Source organism: Balaenoptera acutorostrata, unplaced genomic scaffold, assembly GCF_949987535.1.
Source record: "Balaenoptera acutorostrata unplaced genomic scaffold, mBalAcu1.1 scaffold_320, whole genome shotgun sequence".
Classification (NCBI taxonomy): domain Eukaryota; kingdom Metazoa; phylum Chordata; class Mammalia; order Artiodactyla; family Balaenopteridae; genus Balaenoptera; species Balaenoptera acutorostrata.
In genome coordinates this window covers 276,343-292,015 of record NW_026645883.1, presented here as the reverse complement: position 1 = coordinate 292,015, position 15,673 = coordinate 276,343, and the positions used below count along the sequence as shown (strand labels likewise).

At 53.8% G+C, this 15,673-nt stretch overlaps 1 protein-coding gene across 3 annotated transcripts in view; it reads left to right on the top strand.

Annotated features, from left to right (window-relative positions):
• Positions 1-15,673, top strand: part of SLC29A3 (solute carrier family 29 member 3) — a 44,905-nt gene that overhangs the window by 13,544 nt on the left and 15,688 nt on the right. For 2 of the 3 annotated variants that reach the window (XR_449795.2, XM_007167722.2), the window contains exon 3: positions 12,021-12,103. The exons of the other annotated variant lie outside the window; for it this stretch is intronic. Coding sequence is in view for 1 of the 2 variants with exons in the window: in XM_007167722.2 (XP_007167784.2) it covers positions 12,021-12,103 (83 nt within the window). In the remaining variant the exon portion in view is untranslated. The remainder of the gene's footprint in view (positions 1-12,020; positions 12,104-15,673) is intronic. 3 annotated transcript variants of the gene reach the window in all.

Sequence of the window (15,673 nt, the reverse complement as noted above, 5' to 3'; positions counted from 1 at the left end):
CTATTCCCAGTGAATATACCTGTGACGGCTTTTTCTTCTGTTTTTAGCTCTTGCTGTGTCCTGCAGAGGGAGAGAAAAAGCCCGACCTGAAACGCTGTCAGTCATGCCTTCAGTGGCCTCAACTTCTCTTTTTATTTTCTCCCTGTGTGCTCAGGGCCCCTGTCCACAGCTGCGCCCTGCTCCCTGGCCCTCCCAGGCTATCGATCGCTCCCCCTCTGCCTTCAGTTTTACTTCTTCCTGCACACATCCTTAGAATGTAGAGGCGATTTCCTCGACATATTAGAACACAGCCTGGGCCTTACGTGCTCCACTGTCTCCTTAATGTGATTGATCATTTCGAGTACCCGGAGAGCAGAACCAAACTGTAGTCTTTGCCGGGCGCCTTCATTACAGGGCCATTATCTGGGCGGGGTCTGTGGCGGCAGCAGCGACCTGGGGGGCCCTCTTGGGAGGCTCGTGTGTGTGCACACACACGCACGCGTGCATGCATCTGAGGCCTGTAGCAGCCTGTGGTTTCTGCCCACATGGACCCCCAAAGAAAAACAGCCTCCCTGTAGAGGAGAGGGCGTGTTGGGTGAGGAAGTGCAGCTGGGTCTGCTCAGGACTGCCTCTTCCTGGTTGTTCTCCTGGGTTTCCTTCTACAGAGAGCAGCTGGAGCACCACCAGGCCACCTCATTTTTTTTTTTTTTTTTTTGTCTACCGCCTCCTGTTTAGGCACATGCCACAGGGCCTGGTCCCTGTCCCCAGCCGTCAGCCCTGGGTTGCTGATGTGTGTCAGCCCTCTGGGGGCTGCAGAAGCTGAGGGTAGGTGGGGAATTTCCTTGGAAGGCTTCTTCCTCCTTGCCCTGGCCACATGATCAGGCTGCAGAAGAGGAAGGACAGGCTGGCCGAGCGTCAGCAGGGACCGAGCCCTGAATCAGCTCTCACCCCGCAGAGGTTGTGCGTGGATTTACAGGCTCCCTGTTTCTCTGAACTTTCCCTCTACCTGTTTCTGAGCCATCTCCCTGCCTACTAAGGTTCCAGCCTGAGGGTGCGTAGGGGGCACATAAAGATGAAGATCCAAGGCCTGCTTGCCCCTGGTCAGGGACCTGGCGAAGGTGGGGTGGAAGGTTGACAGAAGTGATGTTGCCATTTTCCGTGCTCACCCTGCGTGGTGGAAAGACCTGGGGCTCAGGAGAGCTGGATTGTTTCTGACTCTTTGTCAAATTTGCCGGGTAACTTAGGGCTCCATTACCTTATTTAAGAAACTAGATCGAGGCTGGCAAACTTTTTCTAAAGGGCCAGAGGGTAAATGGTTTAGGTTTTGCAGGCCACAGGATTCCTGTTTAACAGGTACTCAGCTCTGCCCTTGTAGAGTGAAAGCCACTGTGGATAATCTGTAAACAAAGGGGTGCAACTATTTTCCAGTATTTACAAAAAAAGAGGGTGGGCAGATTTGTCCCCAGGCCAGTCTTTTGCCAGGACTAGCCGCTCCCTTGTGGTTCTCCCCCTACGAGCGTTGTGAGATCCGTTATAGAGGTGCCTACCTGGCTTAATTTCTCTTCGTAACACTTATCACTGCCTGACATATTGTCCATTTGTTTATGCATTTGCCAAATGTCTGCTTGACCAGAACATCAGTTCCACGAAAGCAGGAACTTGGACTGAATCCCCTGTGAATAGCTATAGGGCTCAATAAATACGAGCAGAGTGATGAGTTAATCAATAAGCATTTGTAGAGGGCCAGTCACGCGTCAGTGCTGGACTGCTGGCGGGGAGAGGGCATGGGAGGAAGACCGTCGTCCCAGGATTAGACGCCGTGGTCCCATATTCAGGGGGTTGGAATCTCACTGTGGGGTCATTATTTTACCCGCACGCTCAGACTACACCAGAGCAGACTTCCTTCCCTGCCCCTGCTCAGTCGAGTTGCTCAAGCCTGAAACTGAGGCGTTACCTTTATTTCCCTCTGTCTTTCCACCACCACCTTCAGCCCATCAGCAAGTCTTGTCAATTCTACCTCTGAAACTTCTCAATCCCTCCAGTTCTCCCCTCCACGGTCTCAGCCTCGCTGGCCCCCAGGGCGCCCCCTTCAGTCGATTCTCCATGGAGGCTACGGAAGTGGTCTCTTTAAGACAAAACAGAGAAGCTGTCCACTGCGCCAAGTAAGGGGACAGAGGACTGGGTCTGAGCCTCTCTGAGCCTCAGTGTCTTCCTCTGCAACATAGAGGGAGCAAAGACATGATGAACACTCGGGACAGCACCGCGTGGTAGGGGCTTGGTGAATGGGTGCTGGTACCATGTTTCTCAGCTGTTTAGAATCCCACATCCAAACTCCAACCCCAGCCTGGACGCCCAGGCCCTGCCCATGCCCCCAGCCTGGTCCCTTCCTCTCTCCCTCACTCCCTGGATTCCAGAATCACCCTGGTTTTTCAGTTGCTTGAACACACCAAGCTCATTCCTGCCACAGACCCAGCTGTCTGCTGTTCCCTCTGTCCAGAAAGCTTTTCTCCTCACCCGTCACACAGCTTATCCTTGGGTCTCTGTTCACACATTAGCATCTCACTACCCTCTCCAACATCAATCCCCCACTAGGCTCTATTTTACCCCCTTATTTGGTTTTCCTTTTTATCCCATTTGTTATAACTTGCAGTCTTTTTTAAAAACTTGTTGCTTCCTCATTTTTTTGCCTCCCTCACTAGAGCACCCCAGCTCCAGCACACGTCGGGCAAATAGCAGGGGCTCGGCCATTACTTGTTGAGTAAGTGAGTGAGCTTTGGGGATCGACAATCTTTAACATTTCTTGAATGAATGGATGAGTGGATAAATGCATAGCCCCTGCCGCCCGCCCCTCCCCTTCCATTCATCCCATCCCCTCCTGCCAGGCGACCCACTAGACCTGGCACTGATCATATGGTTTTGCTGCTCAGAGGCCTTCCATAGCTCCCTAGTACCGTCTGGAATAAACACCCCTCTTCAGCCTGCTACACGGGAGCACCCGTTAGCCTCCCTCACCCCCACGTGCCCCATCATTTAACCAAACTGGAGCCTGAGAAAGGGCCAAAAGAGAGGGGACAGTGCATGAGGAGCTCCAAGGAGGGCCAGGAGGCCAGGCTACTGGCGGAGGGGGTGTCGCTGCTGGGCCCTTCGAGGCAGACAAGCACAGGACATTTGGGCTTGGCTTGTGGGTGAGGGGCTGTGGGCGGAGGAGGGAGCTGAGCAAAGGCGAGGGGAGAACTGGGACCCGGGGGAGTGGACGTGAGCCGCAGTCAGGTGATGGGGACGCGGGGGTGGGGGGGGCGGCAAATAATGGAGCTGGGGTGAGGGTGAAAGGGAAACCGAGGAAACTTTGAAGGGAGGACACTGAGAAAAGGAGGGAGGAACCATGTGGCCTCAGGTCTTGGGGGTTCTCTTGAAGGCCTCTGATTTGGGAGCTTGGAGCTTGGGCTCAGCAGGCCACCCAGGCGGGATGGCCGTCGGCAGCGGAAAGTGTTTTGGAGTCAGGGAGTGACGCAGGCAGGCGTGGGGTGCCGTCAGAGCCAGGGGGTGGGGATGAACTCCCAGGGCAGGGCTGTAGCACAGGAAGGAGGGAGCTAATGAGGCCCCTCCAATGGCAGAGAGCGCAGGGGACTGAGCCACCGAGGAGGGGGCCTGGAGGTGGCCCGTGAGTCCAGGAGGGGGCGCTGGAGGGAAGGTGCAGCGGTTTCCCGTGGCTGCTCCATAACAAGCTACCACAACCCATGTGGTGTAGAGCAGCAGGAATTTTATTCTCACGGTTCTGGAGGCTACAAGTCCAAAAGCAAGGCTCCAGCAGGACAGTGCTCCCCCTCAACCCCCGACAAAGACTCTGGGAAGAATCTTGCCTCTTCCAGGTTCCAGGGGCTCCCAGCGAGCCTTGGCTTCCCTTGGCCCGTGGCAGCACAACTCCGGTCTCGGCCTCTGCGTTCACTGGGCGCCCTCCCTGTGTGTCTGTCTCTGTGCCCTCTCCTTCTTGTAAGGACACTGGTCCTTGGATTTAGGGCTCACTCTGATCCAGTGTGACCTCGTCTTAACTAATTATATCTGCAAAGACCCTATTTCCAAATCAGGTCGCATTTGAGATTCTGTGTTGACGTGAATTTGGGGGGGACACAGTTCAGCCCATTATAGTGGGTGGCATGTGGTGACAGGAGCCTGAGGGCTCAGACCAGGCCGTGGTTCTGGGTGGGCTGCAAAGAGGACCCCTTGAAGGAGTCCTTCCCCGGAGCCACCCAGGAGCGGGTAAGGCGTTCACAGTGAGGGCAAAGACTGCATTTTTAGGGAGTTTGGAGTGAAAGGAAGGAGGGTCCTGGTGGCCAGAGACAGTGAAGTCAAAGAGGTTTTTTTTCTTAGCGCAAGGGAGACCTGAGTGAGCCTCTTAGGCTGAAGAGTAGGAGGGATTAGCAGTGAAGGAGAGAGAGAGGAAATGTGGATGAGGAAGGTGGGGATTCGTGGTGGAGGTCCCCCAGAAGTCAGCTTCGGTGGAGGAAGGGCACCTTCTTGCCCTGGAAAGCTTTACACAGAGGGCAGGGAGGGCGGGGAGGCTCATTCCAGAAAACCTCAGGAACTTTGCTTATCCTCTGGCAGGAGTTCCAAAGGAGGTGTGAAAAAAGATCGCAGGCTGAGGAGGGCTTCCAAGCTATTGAAGAGCAAGATGTATCGTGGCCCCAGGGAGTCTGGGCCTGGAGAAGGCCTGAGAGTCCATGCTCAGGCCAAGCATCAGGGCTGATGTTAGAACAGCATGCAAAGGTCTCATGGGGCCTTCTTTCCTTGGAGTGGCTGGGTCATCTTTCCGGGCCTTACCTGTCTGGCTCTGACCCCAGCTTTGTTGTGCCCTTGGGCCCCTGGCTACCCCATCACACCTTGGTGGATCTGGGCTCCTGTTTCCCTCACCTCTCTGAACCCTGGAACAGGCATTGCCCTTCCCTCCCTGCCTAGCCAGCCCTCCCTGCTCATCCAGGCCCCCAGCCACAAACCCCTTAGTTTTCTGAGGCCAGTGCCCCAAACAGGGGGCCTTAGAACCCACAGACAGGACGCCACCTGCACCCCTCGTGGGGACACCGGCCCTCTGCTCACTTCTTGGCCTGCCCAGGAGTGACTGTGACCAGTGCCAAGGTGGAGGCGCTTCCTCTGCAGCATCCCAGACACAGAACTCAGCTCTGGGCTGTCCGAAGGCAGCACGTTTGCAACGGCAAGCTATTCTTGGCTCCAGCCTGCTCGCTGCTGCTAATTTCATGCTCCTGTGATCCAGGTAACGCTTTGCTGCCTCGAGCTGCCACCCCCCAGGCTTGAATCGCTTTTTCTCGCCCGGCAGGAGCCCAGCTGCCTCCGCCGTGCTCTTGAGGTGGGGGCCACGCAAAGCTGCCTCTCAGAAGCCGCTGGGCGGCCGGCCCCAAGCTAGCTGGCCGCGGCTCGTGACTAATTTGCTGCACTTATTTCAAAGTGCGCAAATGGCATTCGGGGGAGAGGAAGCTTACCCAGGGCCTGCCAGAGATAAACGGGCTCATTTTGGGGCCTCCCTGCCTGAAGAAACCTCTTTCCCTGGACTCTGAGCTCAGAATTAAATTCTTCCAGAAGAGATGCTTAGCACGGAGCCTCTCAGCGTGGAGGAGAGGAAATGCTCCCCGACGTAAAATGCGCCTCACATCTGGCCAGCTGGCTCTGCTGGGTTTTTAGATTATGTTTGAAGAGCATCTCTCCCCCTTCCTGATGTTCACAAGCTGGGCTAGAGGGTCACGGCCGGAAATGGTTTCTTCCTCTCCACTGCAAGTGGATCAATGCCCTGTGCCCCAGCCACAGGGCTGCTCCACACTGACCTGCCGCCCGGGGGCTGCTGGCACCTAGCGCCCCCGGGCGGGCTCTGTCCACACTCTGGGTTTTGATCCCCGCCCCCACCCGTCCTGGGGCGTTCTGCTGGGGTTTGCATGGTCAGGAGAGAAGCTGGAAGCCTGCCCAGTGCTTCCCAACTACAATGTCCTCCTTCACATGGCCTGTGCTTATCAGCAGACCGTATCCATCCATTTTGGTGACTGACAGTAGTGAGGGCTTTTCTCTCAATCTTTATTATTTTTTTTGCCCTTTTTACTGCTACTCCGATCTACAGGCCTGAGGAAATGCACAAGGGAATGGACGGTGGGGTTTAAGGAAAAGAGAGAGTTAACAGGCAGAGGGGAGAACTCAAGCCCCGTCATTTGCTGGCTGGGGCAGAGGGAAGACACCACCCTGATGGAACCTTTGATCCCGCGGGCTGGTCCCAGCTCACTGCTGGGAAGGCATGTGGGCTGCCAGTCCCGGCCTCTGGGGCAGCCAGTGACATGCTGTAATCCCAGTGACGGTGTTTGGGTTTGTGTGACTGTGAGGCAGGTGGCCTCAGCTACAGCGGCTCTTACTTTTGTGGAGCGATGATAACGATCTCCCCATCCCACCCTGCCCTGCATCAGAAAATCCTGCCACCAGCACTCTCCAAGTGTGCACCTCTGTGCAATTCATCCACCTCTGTTAGCCTCAAGCTTCTTATCTGTAAAATGGGAGCAATCCCAGTTCTGACATGCTCTTACAGGCTGAGTTAAGAGCAAATGGACTGGGGTCTGTGCAGGCCACATGTAAGCAGTTTTGTTCAAATGTCAATAACCTGGTGCTCTGCAGGGCTTCCGTGTCCATTGGATTACCTGGCAAGTGTCAAAGAGGACCTTTGATGTTACCTTTGCCAGACGCCGAGCCCTAGGTAATTGCAGAGTGCAGGGGTTATACTGGAGGGCAGGGGGATGAGACTAGACACTCAAGCAGCAGAAGTTTTCCTCTTTGTTCCTCGGAGCTGGGCTCGCCTCACATTGAGTTGGAGAATTCAGAATGGTGGGGCCGCTCTCTCTCCTTAGCACCCCGAGGGGGAGGGGCAGGCGCTGTGGCTGCATTCCTGCCTCCAGGCCCTGTGTCTGGATTGAATGGATCACAGGGTGCCTTTCTGTCTCAGTGCAGTAGATTCCTGTGGATGCTGAGGAAAGCCTCTGGGTGGTCTGTTCCGACAGATGAGCTGGGGTTAGAGTCCTAAGTGGCAAAGAAGCATCCATCCCTGCCTTTGCGTGTGCTCTTCCTGCCTCTTGGAATGCCATTTCTCTCTCCACCAGCAACACCTCCCCATATCTGTCTGGCAAACTTCCCCCCATCTTTCAGGCTACAGTCCAAGATGGCCTCCTGTGGGAAGACCCCCCCCCAAAACTCCCTCCTTCCCTCCCCTCCCCTCCCTTGTATCCATTGTTCTATAGCTGTAGGATTGCACCAGACTACATGCTCCCTAAGGGCATCAGGCACCCTCTCTTGTCTATTTTATCCGCCAAACCACCAGCACGATGTTGGGCACACAGGGGCTTGCCACATCTTCAGTGAACAAAGGAGTGGGTAGAACAGGAAGGGGTGCTGATGTGGATGGACAGTGGCCACCCAGCCAGGCTGAGGGCTGTGGGATTACCAGCCTCTGGGTCTCCTGCCTCCTGGGGCAGACAAACCTGCTTGGGGACCTTTCATCATCTCATAAAGTCCTGCCCTGCTACATCCACCCACCTTCCAGCCCTGCCTTCTTCCTGAATCAGATACGGTCTCCCACCTGCAATTATGTCAGGCCCAAACTGACCCCCATGAGCTGTGTAAACAGGGCTGCCATGCTGCACAGCTCTGCGGCGCTCCATTCATATCACCATCCACGTGACTGGTGCCCCCTGGGGTTGTGCACAGCACAGCCTCCACCGTCACAGGAGGGGGCCCAGTGCCATTGCCCTCCTCCACTCCTCCGAGACCGGAGTCCTTGGTGTCCTTGGGTTTACCTCTGGAGGTAGAGGCTACAGCCTTGTTGCAAGGTGCCTGGTGGGATAAATAACAACAGAGCCTTTTGAGGGAACTCTCAGGAATCGGTCCCAAGTGGAGGTGAACCATGGTGTGAATTATCCCCAAACATTGCATTACGTAAAATCACCCTGTGGGATGGAGATTTCAGATTGCTTCGGAGGGGGCAGCGCTGTTAACATTCTGACTGCAATGCGTTTGAACCAGTATTCAGATGTCTTCACATTTCCTTGAGTAACATGGGAGAAGGTAACCTCAACAGGCCTTGGAAGCAAATGAGACGAACCCAGGAAGTGAGTACCAGCTGCAAGTCTGCAATGTGTGGGATTGAGAATTGAACATAGGGCTTTGGCTTTGCTGTTGGATGTTTCTTAGAAAGGAGCCTGAGGCAGCACCTTACCTGTGATACTCCATGGGGAGTGCAGTCCTAGGGAAGTAAGAGTGAGGGAAAGGGGAGTGAGGCAGGGATGGAAGAGAGCAGATACAGGCTGTGGTATCACTGTGCTGACCACAGCTTTGCAACTAAACGCAGCTGCTTGCTCAGGCACACGGGATGTCTCCCGAGGAGCCACGTGGAGCCGCCACATTTTAGAACAGATGTGGTGGAGGAGGGTGAGGAAGGAAAGACAAGCAATGTGTCGCTAGTCTCCTTCCCATCTCCCTCCTCTCATTGGTTGAAGCCTACCTTGTGGGTGGGGCTTTGCCTTCCCCACCCTTCAGAGAGGGTCACCCGGCCCCTCCCAGAGCCACCCAGGGAGCAAGAGCCTCTGCGAGCACAGCCCAAGCAGTACGCAGGCTCAGGGGTCTCTCCTTGGCAGCTGGCCCCCCTGCTGGTGGCGGCAGTGGCTTTATGACCACATGGGACCAAGTAGCAAGGCAAATGGCCTGAGGGGCAGGTGAGGTGAGCAGATCTGGGGTGGCACGTAAACTAAGTCCAGTTTCTTGAAATCAGTGCACGCTGCTTGCAAAAATGATCCTAATTTTAGCAAAGGATTTGGAGAGGAAAGGCTAGGGGGACTGATGTGGTCGGCAAGCATAACCTTCTTTCCCCTCGTGGGCAGGCACGTTGGTCCTCATGTCTGGCAAGAAGTTGAATAAAATCATGGTCAGCTGTCTCTGCCTTCATCAAGGAACTGAATTGAAATTGCAACAGGAAGCTGCGATATTCAGAAAAACCCCCGTTACTAGGAACTCAGCTATCCCAAACCCTCACTAAATAGGAATCTACTGCTGCAGAACAGAATACTACCAACTTAGCGGCTTACAACAACACACGTTTGTTATCTCACAGTATCTGTAGGCCAGGAGTCTGGGCACAGCCTAACCCATTCCTCTGCTCAGGGTCTCACATGGCTGCAATAAGGGGTTAGCCAAGGCTGCAGTCTCACTGGAGGCTCAACTGGAGAAGGATCACTTCCAGGCTTACTTGGGTTGTTGGCAGAACTCAGTTCCTTGCGGTTGTAGGACTGAGAGCTTCAGTTTCTTGCTGGGTATTGGCCAGAAACCACTCTCAGTGACTAGGGGTCACCTGCAGTCCTTGCCACATGGGTTTCCTTAGCCTGGCCCCCTGCCTTCTCCAAGCCATCAAGGGAGGAAAAAAAGAGTCCAGCAAGATGGGTACCACCATCTCATGTAACATAATCCCATCCACATAATCGTGTATACCTGTCACCTTTGCCGTGTTCTGTTAGTTAGAAGCAAGTCCAGGCAAGTCCCAGCCACACTCAGCAGAGGGGATGATACAAGGGCATGAACACAGGAGGCTGGGATCATGGGGGCCACCCTAAGAGCCTGCCCACCACACCTCATTTTGCTAGAACTCTGCTTATAAACAAAAGCAGCAAATAATGAAGTAAAAACCACCACATGTTTATATCAGGAATTAAGTTTAAAAAAAAAAAAAAAAGCTCTGTGGGATGTGCTGAGTCCACCTGTGTCACCAGCCACAGCTCCCGGATCTGAACCAGTAGAAAGATGACCCAGGGTCAAGTCCATTCTTCCCCTGCCCCCATGCCCCACCCTGCCCCCCACCACGTGCCCTTTGTAAAGCAGAGAAATGGGCTCAATCAACAGAAAGGGAGTCCTAGCCTTACCCAGTTGTCAATATTTAAAAAGCTTTTCCAACATTAAAAGGAACTTCTTCTGCTTAAATATCAACAAACCAGAACATTCAATTACCTAGAAAATCCCCATTCCTAAAATGTTCAAGGAACCTGAGCCTGCTTGAAAAAACAAAGACAGAGCTTCTGCATCCCACGTGATGGCCGTTTATAGATTTGCCACAAAATGAACAGTCACTGAAGGAAGGCTGTCATGAGGAACTCAGATTTGGGGCCGTCCTGGCCCCCACCTGCAGCTGTCTGTTCCTTGGGGCCCTTTTCCATTGCTTCCAACCGCCCAACGCCTGCCTGGCCTCGCTTATGCCCAGCCACTATGTCAAGGTGTAATTGACTGAGTGCCTCAGACCAGTCCAGGCTCCACTGAACCCATCAGGGCAGGACAATGAGGTGGCTCCTCAAAGGAGGAAGGCTATTTCTAAGGCTCATGGTTGATGGACCACAGTAGCTGTGATTATCATTTTAATTGCAAGGCCATCACAATCTTATATTCATGGTGTGGATTTCAGAGACCACAAAGCACTCTGCAGCCTTAAAAACAGACTGTGGAAACGGTCTGTGCTTCAGACTAGAAGTGACCCATTATGACATCTTTCTTTCTTGGCCTCCACATGGCAATCAGACTCTCCCAGGAAGGAAAGATCTTACCCTCCCTTTTAAGGTCTGACGCAAATCGTGCCTCCTCTGGGATCTTTTCCCCAAACCCATGTTCATTCCCATTCTCTCCAGGACTCAGCCCCCTCGTCCTACTCCCCTACCCAGAGCTCCCTTAGAACTCACTGCTCCTACCACTGATTTGACAACAACCCCCCACAGAATTCTGACAGCTCTTCCTATGGTGTTTTGAGACATTAAAAAACCTCACACTCTATCTTACACTCTCAATGGGACACCCTGTTCTTAACAGGGAAGAAGCATGTCTTAAACTCTGCAGAGATCCCTACAATTGCCTGAGCTCTTTGCACATTGTCAAGATTTTTGCACACATTGTTCTTGGTACTTGGCACATTTGTACTCAAAATAGTTCCCCAGTTAAGTTCAATTTTGTAAACTTTCCAGAGTACTCACAGCTTTTTTATTTTTTAGGGTAAAGAATATCATTCGTATAAAGCCCTTGTACTTGCACACGGTATGCTTAATACATGGAAGCTGTTTTCACGGCTTAGAACCTATTGTCATTACTGACCTGGGGTTCACGGTTTGACATAAAAGGACCAAAGCCAAGATGTGTCAGCCTTTCCAGTGTTTTGGCTTTTTGTTCGACACGTATAGTGAGGGATGAGGTACACTCAGTAAAATCTCCCCTAGTGAGTGGACAATTCCCTGAGCTTTGAAAAATGCATACAGTTGCCACTCAGTTTCTTCAGCTGAAAGTTGCAGCACGTTATAATCAGGAATCTTCGTCTTTTCTGTGGTCTCATGCACTCTTTGTCTATAATACTGTCGAGCTACTTCCAGGAAAATGCCCTTTTTCCTCATCTTGGCCAGACTAAGAGCCACTTCCCCAAGTGGCTTTGACCTTGGGTAGCAGCTCTATTGAACGAGCAAATCCAGAGTCAGAACAGAGTTTCTCTGCAAGGATCAGGGCCCCATGTATTTCTAAGAGGCCTCACTTGGTTGCAAGAATGTGAGAATGTGGATGAGTCGTAACAAAACCCATCTGGATATCTCCAAAATTTGACAATGGGCTAAGACGACTGATAGGATAAAATTTTTCTTTGTAAACATACGTCAAGTCCTGTCTCCATTGCCTCAGACGTGGGTGGAACAGGTAGGATGGGTGGGAGCATGGGCTGCAGAGTGTTAGTGCAGGGACAAAGTCCTACCCTTCCTTATGTCCCCAGCACTTAGCACAGCTTGTTGCTGGTGTCTGTTATGTGACCAAGTGAGTGGTCTTAGGTTAGAGATGGGGCAAGACCATGCCATCTCGGGGTGGACTTACCCATCACTCGTAGGTGTCTAAAGACAGTGGGGAGAAGACCCACCAAGAGGGGCGCTGTGCGTGCTCTCAGATGGGGCCCCTCCCCTCCATCCTGAGTGACCTCAGCAGACTCCTCACTTCTGTGATTGCAGAACTACTTTGAGAGCTACCTGGCCGTTGCCTCCACTGTACCCTCCGTGCTGTGCCTCCTGGTGAATTTCCTGCTTGTCAACAGGTAGGCCGCTTTCCTCCCTCTCCCAGGCCCCTGACCTTCACCTCCAGCCTCATCCACTCCCCTTTGGTCCACAGTTGCTTCTCTTCTGCCGGCTTAAATGTGTCCACTAAAGTAGGAAGCAGGCAGTTCAGACTCCTCCATGAAGACTGAGAGTCAGATCGGTTACCTGGGGCCCTGCCTATGGAATGCCCTGTCAGGGAGCCACACGCTGCCACGTGGGGTCAGAGCTGGCTGTCAACAGCTGCCTGGGCCGCAGGGACACCACGGACAGTGGGTGGGGCCCGGAGCCGTCGAAAGTTAAGAGCCTGGGGACTTCCCTGGTGGTCCAATGGTTAGGACTCTGTGCTTCCAACGCAGGGGGCACGGATTCGATCCCCAGTCTGTCAGGGAACTAAGATCCCACATGCCGCATGGAGTGGCCAAAAAAAAAAAAAAAAAAAAAAAAATCAGAGCCGGAAGTTAAGAGGCTGGCACCCCACCACCCTGGCTCTCACTATATGGGAATGGGTCACCCAATGCTCAGTGCCAAGCTGGTAACAGCAGCTCATGAGTCGACCACCCAGCAGCTCAGTGCCAAGCTGGTAACAGCAGCTCATGAGTCGACCACCTATGGGGGTGGTCAGTGGGCGGCTTCTGACGCAGCCTTTGTGAAGGGTGGGACGCACTGTGGAAGAAGGAATGGTTTAGGAGATAGCCCGTGGCCCTTTCACCCCACTGGGTGACTGATGCCATCCGTTCTCCATTTAGGTTTACAGGGGTAACAGCCTGAGCTGCTTTGCCTGCATTTCCGCTAAGCTATCATTCATTAGCCGATAAAGGTAGCTACGTTGTGATTCAGAAACTTGGGCATCTCTTGGGCACGGCCTACTGAAACCTTAGGTCGCTGGTGGCAAACCTGTTTTACCCAACTCTGCTCAGTTTGTAGTGACTACCTGGATCTCTGCTTGAACAGGATTCTACGGCAGGTCTGACCTCAGAGAGCGTGCTGTGATTGATTATTGATGTCTGTTCTGAGTCCAGGAGGAGAGAGGGCAGCGTATGTGCCTCAGGTGTGCTAAGCCTGAATAGACCAGTCTTTCCAAACATATTATGTTGTGGGGTTATTCCAATGATCTGTTGTTGCAGAAAAATGATCCCAGAGCATGGTGGCTGAAAACACTACCACTATCTCTCGTGGTTCTGGGAGTCAGCAGGCTCAGCCGGCAGCTCTGGTTGGCCCTCTCTCATGCGGCTGTAGACAGCTGGGGCCTCCGCAGGGCAACTGTCTTTCTGTCTCTGTCCCTCCCCTCGGTCTCTCGCAGGTTGGCCTCAGGTAGCAGGACTTTTCATGTTGTGGCTGAAGAGCAGGCGCTCCAAGAGAGCAAGGCAGAAGCTGCATGGTTTTGGTAACCTAGTCTCTGCAGTCACATACTGTCCCTTCTGCCCACTCAGTTTTAAGGGACCAGGGACCCCACCTTTCAATGGAAGGAATGTCAAAGAATTTTGCACGCCTCTTAAAACCAAAGTGAAGGCTGGACGAGCAAGAGGGAGAATGGTCTGAGATGGCCTGGGGGCCGAAAGCCAGCTGGCCCCTAACCTGCCTGCTCATGCCTGTCCCTGGCACACAGGGCTACGGTCAGTGTCCTGGCAGGAGGAACGCAGCCTCCAGAGATCCCGCCCAGAAGGAGGCAAGGAATGGCGTTATGAGCAGGGCAGAGCTGGGTCCCTGGCAGTGACTCAGAGGAGAAGGCATGAGGAAAGGAAGGGCATGCAAGAAGAGGACGACAAGGAAGAGGTGACAGAGCCATGGCGGTGGGCATGATCTCATGATCCTCTGTCCAAAATGGAGGTCAGGAGATGTGCGCAGGACCACAGTGCCAGGAAGGGCTGGCCTGAGCTGGCGTCTTACCTGGCACTGCCCCCTCTGTGGTCGTGAGGTCCAGCAGGCCGGAAGCCAGCCGGGACGGAGATAGCGGCGGCAGGGAAGGCCCAGCCTCAGGGCCCTGGGCGAATAATCTCTGATCCTCGTGGTTAGCATTCCGAGCACTCATAGCCCTTGGAGGCATTCTCTCCTTTAATCTGCAATGGCCAAGAGCAGCAAATTTATTCCCCTGTTTTACAGATGGGAAAACAGGCTGACAGAGGTGACCTGCCCAAGGTCATGTGGCCATTAAGAGGTTGGAGCCAGGATTGGAACTGGGACCCTTCTTCCCCCACATCCGTGCTTGGAACCTCTGGGCCACCTGCCTCCTAGTTCTCCAGCTTCGCGGGACCCCTCCCTGCAGCCAGAGCCGCCTCTCAGACCATATAAGTGAGAGCCCATTTCTGCCCTGGCTTCAGGCTTACTGGAGGGAAGGAGGTGGTAAAGAAGGTCTGGGTCTGTCTGCAGTGGGCACTGCCCTCCCGAGGATGGCTGGGGGCTGACTCTGAGGGCTCAGTGTTACAGGGCATCCTCCAGAAGTGTCCTGCCCACCCCCGGGCCTGCCTGTGCCCTTTCCCGGCTCCAGGAGAGGGGTGAGGGCCATGTGGAAAATGCTCCCAGCCTCTGTCTGTTTCTGGACAGTGGGAAGATGGTGTGGAGCTAAGTTGTTTTTTATTTAATGTGCGAGATTGAAATGTGCCCTTTTCTCCCCTCCTGGAGAACCCTGGCTTTCTCTAACTGGCTCATCCATAATCGCCAAGTGTTTTATTATGTTAAATCTGTAGCATCATAAATACTTATGAGGAGGATTTACATTTTGGAGACTTATGGAGAAATCAGTCCCCTGGGGTCCTGAGCAAGGGAGGGAAGCTGGCAGCCTGGGTACATCTGGCAGCCCTCTCCAAGAATCTCATGTCAGTATGACCTGCCCCAGGGTCCCAGGGCTGGAGCTGTCACTTCAGACGTCCCCTGTGCCAGAGCAGAGCCACCAAGCCTAGGGCAGCACTTGTCTAGACTTTCCCTAAAATCCCAACAGTGTTACCACCCCCTGGGCCGCTGTCCAGGTGGAAGGAGCAGAGAGTAAGGCAGCGTGCCCCCGTTAGTGCATGTGGGGTGGACTTGCACGGGGCACATTTTACAAAGCTTTACAAGCATCGACAATAGCCCCAGGCAAGATCCCTGAGGGCTTGGAGCCCCTGCAGGGAAGCTCCAGCTGAGAATGGGTTCTGCAGCTGGCAGTTAGCTGGCGAGGAGACCTGTGCAGGTGAGGGTGTGACGGGGGAGCAGAGGCAAGAGTTGGCAGCTGCGTTGCTTTTGTAATGCATTTGGTGTTTACCTCCTCCTCTCGCACTCTGCCCTCCTCTCCCTGCCCTGGGGGTGCCTGGGTAAGAAGTCCCCCAGCTCTCTCCAAAGCAACTTTCCTGTTCTAGCAACTACTTAACCTTGTTTTGACAGGCACAGAGAGCTTCTGGGATGCCAGCAGCACTCCTGGGGTGGACCTTTCCTGCGCTGCATCTGGGAGGAGGTGGTTGGAGACAGAGGCCATTCCCAAGGCTGGCTGGGATCGCTGCTGCTGTTTCCAGCTGTCTCCCTGTCATGCTGAGGGGGTCAAAAAGCAGAGCGTGAAGGGGAGCTTGAGGCCCAGCGTGCACTGCTGGGACCCCTTAGTT